Source organism: Parasteatoda tepidariorum, chromosome 6 (assembly GCF_982258835.1).
Source record: "Parasteatoda tepidariorum strain Cologne lab strain chromosome 6, Ptep-v5.0, whole genome shotgun sequence".
Taxonomy (NCBI): domain Eukaryota; kingdom Metazoa; phylum Arthropoda; class Arachnida; order Araneae; family Theridiidae; genus Parasteatoda; species Parasteatoda tepidariorum.
This window is the reverse complement of record NC_141760.1, coordinates 11,644,300-11,662,415: the sequence shown is the minus strand read 5'-3', so window position 1 is coordinate 11,662,415 and position 18,116 is coordinate 11,644,300. Positions and strand designations below refer to the sequence as shown.

General features: G+C 30.9%; 1 protein-coding gene across 5 annotated transcripts in view; it reads left to right on the top strand.

The window, feature by feature from the left end:
• The window catches only part of LOC107446990 (zinc finger E-box-binding homeobox protein zag-1), a 525,599-nt gene that overhangs the window by 322,809 nt on the left and 184,674 nt on the right, over positions 1 to 18,116 (top strand). Inside the window, exon 1 of one of the 5 annotated variants that reach the window (XM_043039301.3) lies at positions 3,728 to 3,834. The exons of 3 other annotated variants lie outside the window; for them this stretch is intronic. In XM_043039301.3, the coding sequence (XP_042895235.2) occupies positions 3,819 to 3,834 (16 nt within the window). In that variant the 5' untranslated portion in view covers positions 3,728 to 3,818. Of the gene's footprint in view, positions 1 to 3,727; positions 3,835 to 18,116 lie in introns of those variants that run through there. One more of the 5 variants, XM_043039304.3, reaches the window with a different exon arrangement.

Genomic DNA, 18,116 nt, shown 5'->3' with positions numbered 1-18,116 from the left:
ATCAATATGTAAGAAAATTAATTTGCATTGGTTAAAGTGTTAAACAAAATGTACTATTTTGTACTGGTTAAAGTGAAAACAAGGTTTAGCAAGAAAGAAAAAAGAGATGGTTGAGTTGTAAAATAATATATTACAAATTAACATTGTAGAATGTGTAAAGACAACATTCAATAATTTGTATTGATCAATATGTAAGAAAAAAATTAATTTGCATTGGTAAAAGTGTTAAACAAAATGTACTAATTTGTGCTTAGTTGAAGCGCAAAACAAAATGTACTATTTTGTATTGGTTGAAGTGTGAACACGATTTTGCGAAAAAAGATTGTGCATAAAAATACGAATTTTAAAAATATATGTGGTTTAAGTGTTGAAAATATTTGCAAACTTTTATGGTCTAAAATAAAAAATAAAACGAATATAGAAAATTTCCAATTTGAAATATGAATTTAAATTCCTTTGACCAATGGGAGAATTTTTTGAGGAATTTTCGTCAAGTTATGGATTGCTCAGTTTTCAGTTATTTGCAAAAGCAAGGTAGTTGAATTTAGGAGTTTCAACTTATTAATGTCTAGAAAAGCGGAAATTGTTAAGCTCATAATTCCAAGACTTTGTTTCAAAATTACAATTTAAAAGTAGTTTAATACTATCATTTGGATCATCATTTTTATAATGCTTGTATTTTTTGCATTGAAACTACTTAATTTATCAGGACACCTCATAAAGTTGTTCTTTTACACTTAGTATAAATGTATATTATTTTAGTATTTTTAGTATTTTTTTCTCCAGCTTTATCAAGAAATAAAAAGCATTAAATTGAGTCACTGTCTAAGTTTCCTATGGAAAGTTTGGAAAAGCTTGTAAAACGGAATGAAATTCCTTTATGTAAAATAAAATGTGCACATTTCAAGAGGTTAAGGTATAAAAAATAAAAAAAACTTTCACAGTTGCATTGATTAAACTGTAAAATTTGATTATGAAGGTTAAAGGGCTAAATTATGAAATTTACATCGAAAAATTTATGTATCGTTATTATTGGATTGCCCAGGGCTGATTTTTCGCAGTTTTCTCTCTATTTTAGCGCAAACGGGGATTTATTCACTCAAATACTTAAAAAGAACAAATTTATTCTTATGTGTATTTCATTGATGAGTAAATAATTAAGCAGGGTGCAATAAGTTGTTTCATCGAATAAAACTTTTCCTTCACTATTAGAAAGAGCGTGCTAAGCCATCAGGTCGTTAAAATTTCCGTCAATCTTGAAAGGTTGCTAATTTGAACCTTATTATTTGTACTACTTAAACTCGACGACTCGACATTATGGTTCAGATATATGGCTCAATTTAATACCTTATTAAAAGTACACCAAAATTTCACCGTATTAGGTTTTCGAACTACCGATATTGTGGTATGACTTTTAACCGAGTTTTCTAAGAATGTAAGAGAGAAGAAATGAAGTTTGGAAAATGGACATAAAAGCGTTCAAAATAGTTGTAGAATAGAATGTTTAAGCTCTAGTAAGAAACAGAATGTTCTAAATTATATTGTGTAAAATGTCGAACAGTATTTTCAAACGTATATTGGTTAAAGTATAGAAATAACTTAGCAAATGTGTTTCAAAACAATTTAAATTCTTTTACCATCTAATTGACCCAGGAAAAGTTCAGCGATTTTCCTTATTCGTGGAGTGCAAACAGGGATTAGTTTCCCTCAAAAAGTCCCCAATGGAAACAAATTTATCCCTGTATATATTTCATCGAAAACTATTTAATTTATCAGAGGGTGCTTCATAAAAACGTTCTTTTTACATTGAGTCGAAACATTCTTTACACGAAATCAACCGACTTCATCCAGAGATAAAAAGGAACAAATTGTGTCAGTGTATGAGGATTTCCCCCAGGGGGGGGGGAGGATGGTGGAACTCGGAAAGCGGAAATAAAAACCTTCTAAAAGAATAAAAGGAGGTCCTATAGACAGATAACATGAAGTGTTGCTATTGAATTGAATTGTCCTTCCATTGATTGATTGATTGTTTTATGCGGAGTCGTCTGCCGAAAGCAATAAGATTACCTTCAATTCTTGTGACAACCCTAAATATAAATGTTACATTCCAACATCCCTGCATACCTTCCATCCTCTTGGCCATTCCCTTTTGTTCTGATGTGAATCGAGGAAGGCAAGGACAAAGCGATTGTAATTAACTGAATTGATCTGCGGTATATCGATGATACGTTATGAAATAATCGATATTGGTATTTTGTTGTAAGGAAGCTCTTTCGAAATATATGGTTAGTTAGGCATGGCTCTTATTATAATTCAGCTGAACCTTTTTAGATTAAATAGTTCGTTAAATTTTTTATTAGATCTCTCATATAATCTAAATTCTTAATTGTTTTTGTATTTATTTCTTTATAGTTTCTTGATTTTAATCAAATAATTTTATAACCGTCGTTGAACAGCCGACATAATTTTTTGGGATTACGATGTTCAACTCAGTAGCCTTGTCATTTTGAACCCAATCCAAAAGACAAGGTAACTCCTGGATCAAGTGCTGGGAGAAATTTGCATTCGTGGAAGATTTTTTGATGGAACAAACCCGCATTTGCATTACGTGGAAAGGAAAACCGCAGAACCTCCCACGGTTAGCCTAACGGTAAGGGGACTCTAACCCATGATCCGTCAACCACTGAGGATATTTTAAGTCAGCACTGTGGTTGGTGCGAGCCGGATGCAGAATTCGTATCGATCAGCCATCGCTGGGATTCGCACCCGGCTCACCTCATTGGAAGGCGAATGCTCTATTCTATCCCCAGAACCACCATGGCTCTAATTAAATCATTAAATAAATATCGTTTGTTTAAATTGTCATCTTTGGTCAAATAATTAATGCGCAACATTTTCATTAATTTTGTGCCCGAGATTGCCATTGTTATTCAAATTAATTAATGCTGCTCAACTTTAATGTCGAGAACTTGACTTTCACGCGAAAAAATTTCCAATTTAGAATAAAAGTTTAAATCGGGGAAAGAAAAAATTAGAAATAAAAATTTCTACTAAGAGTTTCAAAGGTCAAGAATTTCAAGCACAGAATAAAAACACTCACACACAAAAAAAAAAGAAACAAAAAAAAACAAAAACAAAAAAAAACTTGAAGAATATTCTAAATATTTTTTTAAATGCGTTAAAACTTACATTATGTTTCAAACAAAGTTACAGTTCTTATTTGAATTTAATTCTAAAGTTAGATGACTACAGTAAGATTCAAATTTAAAGCAAAAATCAGGGAAGGTGTTGTTGCAACTTACTTACATAAGGATAGGATGATTTGCTTATTTTTGCTGATAAAGGGGAGGGGGAGTCCAAACATGCTTATGTATTATTTGACCGGTTCCCGTGAGGATTTTAAATTTTAATAACTTTGAAACATAATGAATATTTTTATCAATATTTTGAAGGGAATGGTGAATGACAAAACAAACATTTTAGTGGAAATAATCGAAGTTGTCAAAAGTGGAATGATTGTTTACTTTTATGGTTTTCTTACTATTTCCTCTTTCGATAATCACATCCTGATTATCACCTGTGATTACAAAGTTGTTCACAGTTTGCAGACTTCCGGCGGTCATCTTTTGACCATCATAATCAGGTGGTCATTCTGGTTCTGCGGCTTCTCTTGATCTCATCAAATAAGATATCTTTATCAATTCTCCTTCAGTTTGACTGTCATTATCAACTCTCCTTCAGTTTGACTATTATTTGGTTAGGAAAAGACGTTGTTAAAAAATACGGACTTATTCTAATACTTTCCTTTAAATAAGTAAATGTTACCCAAAATAGGTAAGTTTTTATTTTTAAATTCCGTTTTAAAATTTAATATTTTTTAAATGTATAATTAAATTAATATTAATTATAAAAAAAACAACCATTAAATGAATTATCCTAAGAAACTAAAGTGGGAAGATATTTTTTTTTTTTAATTCCCAATGCCCAATGCCCACCTATGTTAATAGTTCTTCAATACAAGCATTTTAGAGGGCAGATTTGTTAGCCACTCTTTCAGGGGCACACTATTAGGTGGGCCAACATTGCCCCCACACTAAGGGCAGATAGCACAGAGAATGAACGAATATCCATGCCTTCCCAGGGATTTGAACCCAGAACCTTTCCAGTGGGAAGCTATACTTGATGATTTGAACTTCATTTGCTACTTCACTGGGAATAAAATTTAGGAATCTTGTTTCATTTGTATGAATGCCGATTTCCTTGTGAACGACACGAAATCCTCTCCACCTCTCCATAGCGGATGGAATGCATTTTACCTGATTTGTCTCTTTTGGCCACTGCGGGTTTTCTAGCTTTTTTTTTTTTTTTTTACCTTTATTTATTTTTTCCTTTTCTGTTTCTTTCTCGGCTATCGTGGTTTTTCTAATTTCGTGGTTTTTCTAATTAATACGTCTGGTGAGTTTTAAGAATAGGTGCTTATTTACACAGTTAATTACGGACCACCCCACCCCGTGTGTGGTACTTAAAGAAGATTCCATTTATGTATATTTGAATACCACGCCAATTTAAGTAAAAGATCCGATTTATGCACTGAACATACAATCTCTCAAATGATGCATATCTATATATATTTCCATGGATAAAAATATATATTTCGATATAAATACATTTTACCAAAGCGTGAAAATTTATAACTTTATGTCTTATTATATTCCTCACCAACAGGCCCTTCTTTCGGTCTTTTTTTTTTATTTTTTAAAGGCCGACATCCAATTTCCCTTCGGTTTATTCGAAGCCATACCTTGAGGTTATATAAGAGAGAAGTTGGTACATAAAACATACAGCTATTCACTTCAAAAAAGGGGAAAAAATGAGTAGGTTATTCCCTTTCTACTATTTCTAAAGGTAGTAAATTTTCCCTCTCCAGTTTTCCTTACATTTATGCTACGTTTTACTGATATTTCCACGTTTTGGGTACTACCGGATTATGTGCAGTTTTTACTATTCTGGTAGCTTCTTGATATCTGTTTATCTACTATACAACTGATAACCAGTGATGTTTACGAGAATGATATTGGTATCTGTATATTGCCAAAAAAATTAACCATTGTTAACTAATTTGGTAGACTTGTTATTAATATATCAACTTTATCTGTTTACGTAGTTGTCCGCATGATAATGGTCTCGAAATCTCATTGATATAACTGTCTTTAAAATACCTGACTAATTCGAAATGTTTTGAATCCTCATTGATATCTAACTATCTCTAATACGCATTACTATTTTTAAAAATATTTGATTGATTTGATCTTATGTAATATATCTATTTCATTTATTTACGTGGAATAATCTCGAGATCTCATTGAAATCTAACTATCACGAATTTAAATTTTTTTATACGAATAATCTAATTTATTTCTGAAGTTATCATTATTTAAAAGTTTTGTAATTTTATTCATAATTAACTTTCACCAATAGACTTTCATAATTTAAAATGGTTTTGTTCATTTGTTAGTTATAATTCATTTATTATCCGTTATATCTTGTATTCAAGGATATCTATAATGTGTATGAATATTATAGTGCATAAATGAATATTGTAATGAATATAATAATGCATGCTACTGGTATCAAATTATTGCCAATAAACTTAACAATTTTTTAATAATCATTTAAAAAATATTGAAGGAAAAATTAATTAAAAGTAACTCGTTTTGAGTTGCGCGAATGAAAAGTTAAAACAACTTCTTTTGATCAGCTCATGTGACTGGGGTTCAAACTCAGGATTTCAAAGTCAGATGAATCTTGACCTTCTTTAAGAGGGAAAAAAACCTCTTTTTTAAATAATAATAATCTCTTTTTTAAATGATATTTTTTTTAAAATAATTATAATATCAATATAATTTTATAAAGTAGATTTGTGGGGAAATGATTTGAGTCTGTTTTGTTGGAGATAAACTCCAAACACCTTTCTTTCGTGTTAAGTAATATTTAGCTCCATACCTTACACCAGTTTACTTCAATATATTCCATATTCGCACGAATGCCTTATTCGAACTACCTTCTGGATTTTTTTCCTCGCCATTCTGTTTTTCTATACGTAACCCACCTTATTCCCTACGTGTACCAAGAGGAGAAAATATCTATGCATACATGTCTGACCATGTAAGGAAAATGTGCGTGCATTTGTGCGTGCACCAATAAATGAACGCGGGATTCTCGCTCGTTAAAAGGTAGCCCGAAGGTGTTGGATTTCTCGCCATTTACATGTCGCACCAGTATTTGGCTTTTTATTTGGCTCTTACACGGATGAGCATTTACTTCTAGCGATGCTGCTTCAGGGATCTAAAAGGTTTTCCTGTTATACACCCCCCCCCCTTTATCCTTTTTCCTGCTTTTTGGAATTTATTTATATTTTTGATGTCTCTCTCTATCTTCTTGGGCGATCCAAATTCGTTTATTTTTGAAAAGTGTAAATTTATATGTTTATTTTAAATTCTTATCGGTAAGCTGTTTTTGACACCTCTGGCTCAATAATTTTTTTTTAAGATATAACTTGCATTAAGAAGAATTAAATAAATACGTGATTATTATCTGTTTCATGAAATGTAATACTTTGTTTAAATTGTATCGTTACTTTGGGTAAAAAAATTATGTGTTTGATGAAAAATTATCGATGTTTGTATGAATTTAATTTATAATTTAATATCATTACTTTTTATGAAATTAATGTAAAATAATTCTTAGAGTGAGCGTCTAATTTTCAAGAAGTGTAATCAAATCAAATTAAAATTTTTAACTTTAGGATTAGTAAATATAATTGAGAAAGAAGTCATTTATAAAGTGTGCGTTCAAATTATAATAAAAATTAACAATTGAAAAAAAAAAAAAAAAGATTTTTATGTTGTTATTATTATTTGTTTTATTAATTATTTCTAAGCTTCCTTTTTATTGTAAATAAATAAATAGAGTTTTAGCAGTATTTAAGAGAGAAGACAAGAGTGATAAAGATAAACTTAAGTTGATCTGAAAAATTTTAACTTATACAATTTTCGATTTTTTAAGCAAATGAAACTAAACCAAAAAAATAAGAGCATTTTTTTTTATAATTTTGTTTATTAGTAAATATTAATTTTTGTAAAAATTTATTTTGAGTTTTTTTAAGAATTTTTAAATTATTTAATTCAATTTTTAGCATCATATTATTTAGTACATATTATAGTTAGTTGTGTACTTCTAGTTGAGTAATTTATTTAGTTGTGCACTTTTGGAGCAGGGTATATATATTTGGACAATTTTGTTTACTGTTTCGTTTACTTTTCGTTATTTGTGATTCTAGGTTTAACTGAAGCACTAAATTAAATTAATATTACCGTTCTTCCATGCGATACTTTCCAAATCTGTACTCTATAATACTTATTCAAAACTACTTTGTATATTTTATTAAAGTACTGAAAATTTTATCAAATTTCTTTTGTTAATATTACTCGAAATGTCGACTATCTAATTTTTTCCTCTCGAAATAAGGTCATGATAAGGTCTTGAGATAAGGTCAGAATAATAATAATTGCGGAAAAATTACTGCTGTAATGATGAATTATTGATTAGTTTTCTATTTAATTGAACTGTGGGAAATTCTTGTATTGTTAGTTTTTAATAAATATTCGTGCTAAATGGTGTGTGTGTGTGGTAATGTAATTAAAATGGTATTAATTTTTTCTTAGTTTTTTTGCTTATCAATTTTTTTTAGAATTTTCTTTAAATAATTTAATTTGTAAAAAAGGAAGACAATCGTTTTGTTTCCCCTTTTCCCAAACTAAGTGCCTGGAACTGAAAATGCATCAATTTCTTTATAATTGTCGCGGAATCATAAAAGGATAAATTTTCCAGAAATACTCAGGAAAAAATCCCCTTTTTTTTCGCTCTCTTTGTTCAAAATAAGGTCGAATATTATTTATTCTTTGATTGCGCTAATTGAAATGCGTTTGATGCTAGCTTTTTAGCAAAAATTGAGATCTATTAATTTGTTCGAAGAAGAGAAAATCACAAAAGAATTTTTCCCGAAGTTGGGAAAAAATGGTCGCCATAATTACTTTTCCTTCATTTTGGGTCGAGCACTTCCATGTATCACTTTCTTTTGTGAGGGAAACTTTATATGCGGAGGGATATTTTTTTTCCCCTTCCGCATTATTTCTAAGAAAACTACGAGATATGGCCTAATGGCGCTTTTCTATTTATAATGATTTCATTATGAGTTTTGCCCCGAATTTATTTGCCCCGCAAAGGCGACGGCAGAAAATTTCAAGCGATATGAATAATAATAATGGAGTTATAAAAAAAAAATAAATCGCCTCTTTTTAATTTTGATAGATGAGAGCAATACTTACACGAAAACAATACAAGAAAATCGACGAGTTGTTCATCCGCACCCCTCCCCTACGAGCGAAAAAAGGGAATGGATATGGTTTTGTTTCCACAATTCCCCTCTCTTGTTCTTTTTCCCTCTTTTTTTCCCTATACTTTTCTATATATGTATTTCTAGAAGTTCTGAATCTGATTTTGAACCGGTTATCATTAATTTAAACCCTCACGTGATGACTTTGTAATCACGTGGGGCGGGGGGACGGAAAAAGTTTTTGGGTGAAAGCCAATTAGAACGCTCAATTTTTACTAGTGGGAATAGCAAAGGGTCTATAACGGTGTGGGGGAGTTTGAATATCAAAAATAATCTTTTTTTAAAGTCCTTTTTCCATATTTCATTTTTCGTTTTGGTCTTGCGTTGTCGTTCGTCTTATTGTTATGAGGGGGGGGGGGGTGAAGAAAAAGGAATAAAATTAGATTTTTTTTTCTTATTCTTAGTTTGTTAGGGCTTTGTTTCATTACCGTTAGGCTATGTATTTTGCTCCTTTTCTGTTCTCTCCCCCCCTACCAATCTGTCTTCTCCTGATTTTGTGTTCCAACCGCCCTCTAACTCCCGTTTCACCGAGTCTTTTCGTTTTTCCTTTTGTTTGATGTATTTGGAAGAAGAAATTGGCAACAGCCCCCACAGTCCGACTCCTTTAGAAACAATACAATCCTCCTGTATTCAAAACACGACATTTTGGAAAAGGAAAAAAAATAATGAAAAAAATAAAGTGAAAAAAGAATAACATGCACATGTAAAAAAGAGAGAAATATATATGTAAAGGAGCTAAAAAAAAATCCTTAAAGGGAAAAAAAAAACCGCAATGAGAAAGAAGTAATGACAAAAATTGGAAAGAAAGGAGGGAAAAAATTATCCCTCTGTATTGTTGTGGGGGAGGGGGCAGCCTATGGATTGAGAGGCAGAAGAAAAAGATGAAAAATCTTAGCGTATTCCAGATTAGCATTTTCGCTGCTTTCTTTTATTTTTCCTATCCCTCCCCCACCCCTGAAGCTTCTTAACGATCTTTAATGAATCTTGCTTCATTTCCAACTTTACCCCTTGGGGAAGTAAAAATGTGTCATTATTAAAATGACCGCGGGCATTTTTTACTCATTCATTTGTATTCACTTTTATTTTTTCCCCCTTCACCCCTCTCATCCCTATTTCTCTTTGCCTTACCGTTTTCCCTTTTCTTTTTTTCTTTCTTCTGGAATTTAATGTTTCTTTCTTTTTCATTCTTTTTCAAATTCAACTTCCCCCTCCTACCCCACTCTTACCGTCCGGAAGGACTGCTCTCAGTAAAAACCTCTCAATTTTTTCTCTTTTTCTCTCCCCCTCATTCAAGTACTATTATTGTATTTATACCTTTTCTTATTATGATTATTTTTTATTATTTTTCTTTTGATTGTTTTTTTTTTCTCCTTCTCTTTTTTTTCCTCTCTCTCTTTGCGGCTTAAATTGAGAACCGTGACAAAATTCTTCAAGAGAAGACCGAATTTAGTCAATTTCCATGAAATAAATTTAAGTAATATCCCTCTTCTTTTTTTCTTCTTTTTTTTTAATTAATTGTTTGAGTTTTAAATGTCTCAATATTGTATGATTCACGGTCATTTTAGCTTAGTTTTTGAACTTCGTATTTACCTTCCATTGAAAAGTTAAACCTTTTTTTTTGTTCTTTTAATTATGCTAACGATGTAGAATAGATTGTAAATTAGGATTAAACATTTCAGGCAATTTTGAAATAAGGGTAGAAATATAAATTGCATTTAATTAAAATACCACATCATAAGTAAATGCCTTATTTTTAACATAAAAACCGGTTGCAAAATTACGGTTAAATGAAATAGATAATTCCTCTCTTCAACTGTTACTTGAATTTTAAAAAAGCCTTTAAAAAAAACTTGAGTTATTATGTATATTAGTAGCAACAAATAGAACCTTTACATCACCCGGAACTTCTTTAAAAAAACTTGTTAAAATATTCACCATATATTAATTTTTTATATTTTACTTACAATCCAATTTCTTACAAAAACCCTCAATAGTTTTATAATATGATTCACCTAATTGACTGAACTTTTAAAAATTTGATTAATTATGAAACTTAAGTTCGTACTTTTTTTTATTTATTATATTTTTTTTAAAATCACTACTATTAAGGAAAGAAATTAAAAATACATCAGACGTTTTACTTAAAATTGAAACATTTAAAATCATTAGCTAAATATATCTACGTAATTATTTTTTATATTTCGTATAAAAAATAAGTTCACATCTGATCATTGTTGTTCTATGTCCATAGTTAACTTAGTTAAAGTTGTACATCGTTAAAAAAATAAATAAAATGTGAAATATAAGCTCTAACTTGTGTTCTGATTCTAGAATTCTAGTATAAAGTTTTGTAATACAGAAGTGTGACTAGGGAGTAAGGGAAAGGGTGCAGTATGACCCTTTGTGAGAAAACGGAGGAAGGTGGTCAAAAATATTTTATTTTATATTTAATTTTTATAACAGTCGTTAAGCAACCGACCCAAATTTAAGTTTACGACTATCAATGTTTAGCTCTGTAGCCTTGTAATACCCAAAAGACAAAAGAATTTCTCGATCAAGTATTCGAAGAAATTTGCCTTCGTAGAGGACTTTTTATTTTATTTTATGGAACTGACTCACATTTGCGTTTCATGGAGAAGAAAAACACGAAAACTCCCACGATCTAATGGCAAGAGGACCCATGACCCTTCTACCCTTGAGCATATTTTACGTCAGCAGTGTGATCGGTGCGAGCCGGGTGCAGAATTCGTATCAACCAGCCATGACTGGGATACGAATCTAGGATACCATATTGGAAAGCAAGCACTCTATCCCCTGAACTACCACGGCTCTTTGGCGAAACTATTGAAGGAAGAAAATGCGAAATCATTTATGATTGGCCCCTGTGTTGGAAAAGTATACATGTTACGCATAGTCATTTTTCTCTGATCGCGGCATTTTTCGCCAAAAGTTTAGTCATTAATGTTTTAAACCAAACAGCAATTGCTCAGTCGTCCACCCATTAACTACAATTATTTGTACGATCAATATTTAAAAGGACCTAAAGTTTTATTTATACACCACTTTCACTCGAAAAAGACAGAAATCATCTTACGTTTATGACTTGACAGAAAAAAATCCCTAAAGGGAAAAAAAGTTTGTAATACAAAATAATAAATAAGGAATAACATAAAAACGCCAACGTAGTAAAATGGAAGGAAAAAAAAAATTAAATATAGCTCGATATGTGAATAAAAGAGCAAAATTTAAGATTACAGAACGAGCGAAAAAAAAGAAATTTTTTTTCCTTCTATTTTCGTTCTAGACTGGCGTAGATAATTACCGTGACACCACAGGTAGCTGGAAAAAAGGAATATTTTTACATTTCTAACTTCTTTATATTAATGCGTAATACGGTCCGTTAGAGATGCAAAATAATGAAATAGGGATTCTTTCCCCCTCCTAAAAATATTTTTTTTCCAACGTGGGGAGGAAGGGGTATAAAAAATGAAAACGAACGAAATGTTTTAAACGTATTTTTTCCTTCCTTCCTTTTGAAAGAAAGGATAATAAAGAATCGGCAAGAAAAACTGGATATAAAATGTGAGATTTCTTGAATTAAAGAAACATTTTTTTTTCCTTCTGAAGTTGAAGAGGGTTTTATTCCCTTACGTTTGTTTTTTGTTTTGACTGATATTTTGAAAACAAAATTTGCAATAAAGTTTTGGCACAAGTTAGTTAGTATTTTTAATTGAAATAATTTTTTTTTACTGTTACTAATTAACTTATTCTTTTTACACATGTCTCGATAACTTATGCTTGAAATTTTATTTTACGAACAGTTCGAGCTACATTTTGAAGTCTGTATGTTAATGTTTTTTATGTAATGTATTGCACCGTGTATATTGTAGGTACATTCGTAACATTTAACAAAACTAAGTGCTGCTATAAGAGTGACATTTTATTACAAACCTTATATTTAACATTAATTGAAGTTCAGCAGTGACACGGATCGTAAAGTCACAGTTCCAAGTTGAACCGGTCAGTAAACGGGTGGGTGATCATTTTGATCAGCCTGCGTAGGAACCGAGGGTGCGGTGTACAGGTCCTCGTTAAACTGTTCTACCGTAAAGTGCTTGACTTCACTCGCAGGTAGTCGGGTTACCAAAGCAGGGGAGCCATCCTCTCTGCAGAGGATCGAAATTGCTATGGCACATCTTCAGGGAGGTTTTCTCGACCGTCGCCAATAGCCCATTGTGCAGTTCTAGTGTGACGTAAATAAAGTATCTACCTACATTAGTTGAAACTAACCGATAATAATAACAATTTCTATTATATTTTAAATTCCTTAAAGAGAAGTACAGCATTTCTGCAACAACGTTGTGAGCCCGAGGGGCCATGTAGGTTAAGGTTCTACATTTTCTTGACCAAAGCCATGATTGTGGCAATGTGGTCAGCACAGCATGCAGGTCATTTTAACTTCCCCGACAAGCTGGTACCCAGGAATCTATTTGAAGTTGGATGGATTTCAAGCCGTCACTAAGGATCGAATCCCAAACCTTCACATTAACAGCTCTGTATTAATTTCTTTAAATGATTAAAAGAGGTAGTGTTTTGGGAAGGTAACGATTTTTTTTCTTCCTGATTAGATGTTTTTGTTTTCTATTAAGTTTTTACGTTCTTTTCTCCATTACCAGGTCATACTTTCTAATAAAAATTAATTATTAAATAATTAATTTTAAATGCCAATAATTTTCAAATGTCTAGAGGGTATTTATTGGTTAAAGGAACAATGTGTTGGCGATAACTTTTTCGAGTTTGCCCGAACGTTAGTCCCTATAACTGTTAAGGATTATTTTATTATCGCGATGAATTGTCAAAAAGTAACGATATTTTTATGTCACGATATTTTTCCAATTTAACTTTATCTTATTTTTACATCGATCAATATTTGTGTCTCCCAAATAAAATTTAACAGCACTCACAACATCATACTTAATAGTTATCGTTATTGCGCGATATTATCTATATCGCGATAGTGTCGTTATCGATAATTATCAATAATGAACACGATATGCATTGTAATCATTAATGATCGTGATAATATCGTATTTAAGTACATCTATGCGCAGTATCGATAGCCGGTAATCTGTGTTTAATAGAATCTGGAATTGTTCTTTCATATTGTGGTGAATTAATAAGTATCCTATTTAAATATTTATTCTATAAAAAAAAAAATCAGTTTATTCAACAAAAAAATGGCTTGTTTTCTGTGCAGTTTTTTAAATTCAAACTTTTCAAGGCCTTATTTTAAATTATTTTCCAATTTCAAAATGCTTTCTCTTTCCTAAAATTTTTTCGAGTCACCCTGCCTTTTTTTTTTATTATTTGGTTACTCCGAAGTCCAATCTGTCAAAATCAAACTGTTGAAAGAACAGAAATGAATGAGATTTGACAAAAAAGTAATCTAAAATTAGTTTATTATGGCAGACATGAGGTGTGTATCAATAGAAAGACAATTTTACCTGAATATATTTCTTGTGTAAGAGCCGGAAAAAAATTCTGAATCTGTCAAAGCACGATCGTACTGAGTAACATGGTCTGTTCTGATCGAATAATGTCGTTTTGTTTAAAACATTTAAAAGATTTTGCTTTTGCCTTCGATAATCTTTCGAGTAATTACATTCCTTACGAAAATTATACAAAACTGTTTAGTATTCTAAACAGTCTACCCTAAATTGCTGTTAACAGATTTGGCAAGAATCTCCCGAAAAGTTGATTTGCAGAAACTTAACAAATGCGGGGCCTTCTACATCACCGAATCTCCTGCAAGTTGTCTTAAATGTTTTTTTTTCTTGAGGAACCCATTGCCTCGCTTTTTCTCTGGTTTGGCAATGAACCAGGCCAAGTTCTCATCACGATTTGGTAGCAATTTGTCTCGTTTTTCTTTGGTCTTGTCGCTGGCTGTGATTATTGTCTTGTGCGGAACAGGCGTTATTCGTCGCCCAACGCGAGAGACCCATCTAGTTAACTAAGTTGTTTTTCAATTTCTGGCGTTATTTGTTTTTGTGCTGCTGCTGCATCCCGTTTAAAAACTTCTCATTAAATTTTCCAGTTATTATTATTCATGGGAAAGTTTGGTTTGTTGATTTTGGCATCATCCGCAACTTGATTAATTGTCCCTTGGAAAAAGAGTCCGAGGTCTGTTTGATGTTGTTATCTTTTAATACGATTTGATTTTGATTTTTCTTTTTCTCCTAGAAATGGTGAGATAAGTAACGACGGCCACTGTTGCATTTTTTTAACGACTTGTGCAAGTTGTAATTTCAATCCGATGTCTGACTTGGTCATAATTAATCAAAAACTTCGCGGAGAAAGTTTTGCTTTTAGAAGTGAAAGGGGGAAAAAAGGCTTTCCTAGAAAACTTTTTGATTTGATAAGTGAAAAATAACAAGGCTTTTATATATTTATTTATAATTATTAATTTTATTTTGCTTTAGGTACCCATTCGTGCATTTGTTATAGTTTTTACTTACATAATAACTTTATTATTATTTATTCTTTTTATTATTGCATCATTATATTATTTTCACTACATATATGAATTAATTTTATTGGTTACTTAATGCTTTGCGTTGGTTCCCAATATATATATATATAATATAAGCCGTTTTAGTTTTAATTATTTTAAGTCGAAACAAAAACTATGATACAGCACTTTATTGTGCCTCGAACTCATTCCTTTTTATTTTAGCAGTCCACAAATATCGTAAACACTGTAACTGCCAGTAAATATGTCAAGTTTGCCTCGATATTTCGCTCAAATTTACTTGTCTTCTGAGTTGTATCGGAAATTATAATGTTATTTGTGTTTTATGGATTAAAAAATGAGGTTTGCACATTTCAAGTATGGATCGACTGTTCGAAAAATTCTGATAAAATTTAATAAATCTGTATTGTTAAAAAATGCTTGAAAATTTTACTATACATGCTTCTTGCTTTAGAATGACTGTTTAAAATTTCTGATAAAATATAATAAATCTGTATTGTTAAAAAATGCTTGAAAATTTTACTATACATACTTCTTGCTTTAGAATGTATCTTTTTTATTAATAAAGTTTTAAAAAAAAATTTTTATCACAAAATAGTGTGTAATTAGTAAAAATAATTAAAAATGTTGCAAAGGTCAAAAAATTAATGATGGGCCGTCCAAATATTACGTAAACATATTTTTCGCACTTTTTGGTCTTAATTCTTTTTCTCAAAAAATAAGCATATTACAAACTCCCTCCCATGTTTTGAAAAAAATTCTCATCCTTCCCCTTATTTTTTTTTCAACTCTTAATGTAATCAAGTTTTAAGATTAAATTCAAAATTTTTTTTTAAAAAAAAGTGGAAAAAAAACTTTAATTTAATTTACGCAATTATGAAATTCTTTGAAGAAATATTTCATCAAATTAATTATTTTAATTCACATTTGAAATTTTTCCAAATGTAAATTTTTTCAAATTTTTCATTACACCCTATAAAAAATTCCGGATTAAATTACGGTTAAATTTATTGGCACCCTTAGAGAAATCCATTTTGACATTTTAATTAATTAATTACATGATTCATTAATTTTACAGTAAATATTTCTGTAAAAAATACTGTTCATCAAATTTTTAAATTTTGCAAAAAAATGTGATTTATGGTAAAAAGTACTTTCTCCCTGAGTGCCGCTACATTTTAAAATAATTTTTCCAAAATTTTTTACGGTGCATTTTTCTTCTTCAAAATATTGAAAAGATAACAAATGATGGTTGGATTACTTAACGATTTCGTAGTAGAAAAATAGTTCTGTTATAATTTGTTTGCATTTTGATATTTTGAAAACATTTTTTTTTTTGCAATTGCAACTTTATGGTTTACTCTGAGTTAACCAAAACCCACTTTTTTCTCTCCATACTTTAAAAGTTTAAATTTCGATGAATGTACCACAGATTTTATCAGGAAAAGTTTCGTCAGCAGTACACCGTGAAATCGGTAGGAATTCGTTGTCCATGTAAACACCATGGGGAGTCAGTTACACACCTGGACGAACACATGCATATGGTAACAATGAATCAATTTGTCTCTCAATCTGTATCCATTAACTACACAGGTAAACAAGTGCAGAGGAACTCATCACTTACTCGGGGGTATGTTGTCAGTAAATGGTTTTTGACAGGAAATGGGTCATTTCTAAATAGGAGACACGGCGACCTGTAATTTACCTGTCTGCTTATTTAGAAGAGACAGCTTCCACTTGACTGGCTCAATTTGAGACAGAACTTGACTGGCGACCACGATTTCCGCTTTCTATTAGTGTTGTTGTTTCGTAAGATTTTAAAAATGATTTATAAGTTTTCGAACTTCAAATGAATCTTATCAAATAATTCGTTTACCACGTTAAATTAATTGATTTATAATTTTGTTTTATTTAACTCGAAAGCGCAGTTTGAATATATTGTGTGTTATTCTCCTGCCTGCCTACGATTGTTATAGAACAGTGGTTACCAGCTCGCGGGCCCCAACCGGCCCTCGAAGCCTTTTTTTGCGGCCCGCTATCTAAAATATATTAGTTGTCATTTCTTTGCGGACGATTTTCGTAAAACTTATTAGTTTCGTCTTATTAGTTTAAAATACTTCTCTTTCATTAAAAAAACCTAATTTCTTCGTTTCTGTGAAATTTAACATACCAACGGGGCAAAAAAAAATTATTTCTTAGGTTTTGCATCCAAGAAAATATTTATTCAAATACAAAAATAATTGTGTATGTTGCTCTTTTTATTTCGTTTTTTTTATTTGTATTTTGTGAATAGAATTTAGCATATGCGTATCTGACGCTAATATTTAATTTTCCTTCAAACATAAAAGAGTCCTATATAAAATTTTGATAAAGTTGCTGCCCGCCATTTGACTGGAGTTTTTAATTGCGGCTCCCGGCATCATGTACATTGGAAACCCCCGTTAGAGAATAACGGAATAGATTAAATGTAATAGTTTAGGTGATCTTTAACGCTGTTTTTTGAAGCACTAAGTAAAAAATATAATGCATAAAAAAGCTATAGTTTAAGTGTCTAACACTTGAAGCAATGCGATGATTTTAAACTATATCTATAATCTTACCGTGAAGAATTATCTGGGCTTTAGAACAGATAAATAACTTAAACATTTGAAAAGTTATTAAACATTTTTAAAAATCGCCAATTTGGTGACATTTTTCGACCTATATGAAAATTATCAAAAACACTGCCTTATTCTCAGTTTTTGAAAATTTTTATGAGCCCTAGTAATGCAGCATTGGAGTAAGTTTTTAAATATTAACAAATAAGATAACAAATGCTTTTCATTTATACGGTGAAAACCACATTGACGTTTTGCGCCATTTTCAAAATAAGCGTAGGCAGCGTTGGCTTTAGATAGGCTAAACTTGACTTAACAGTTGTTATGAGTAAAAGTTGCCAACTCACAGCAGTTATAAAAATAGCATATTTTTCGCAAAAAGCATCATTTCATATTACGATGGAGCCTTCGAAAAACAACCTTTAGTAGTATAACGATTGTGCTCCGGGAAAAATCCGGATTTCTGGATTTTTTATTATTTACGAGAAATCCAAGGTCCAGAAGTTTTAAGAAATCGTCGATTACTTTTATGCAT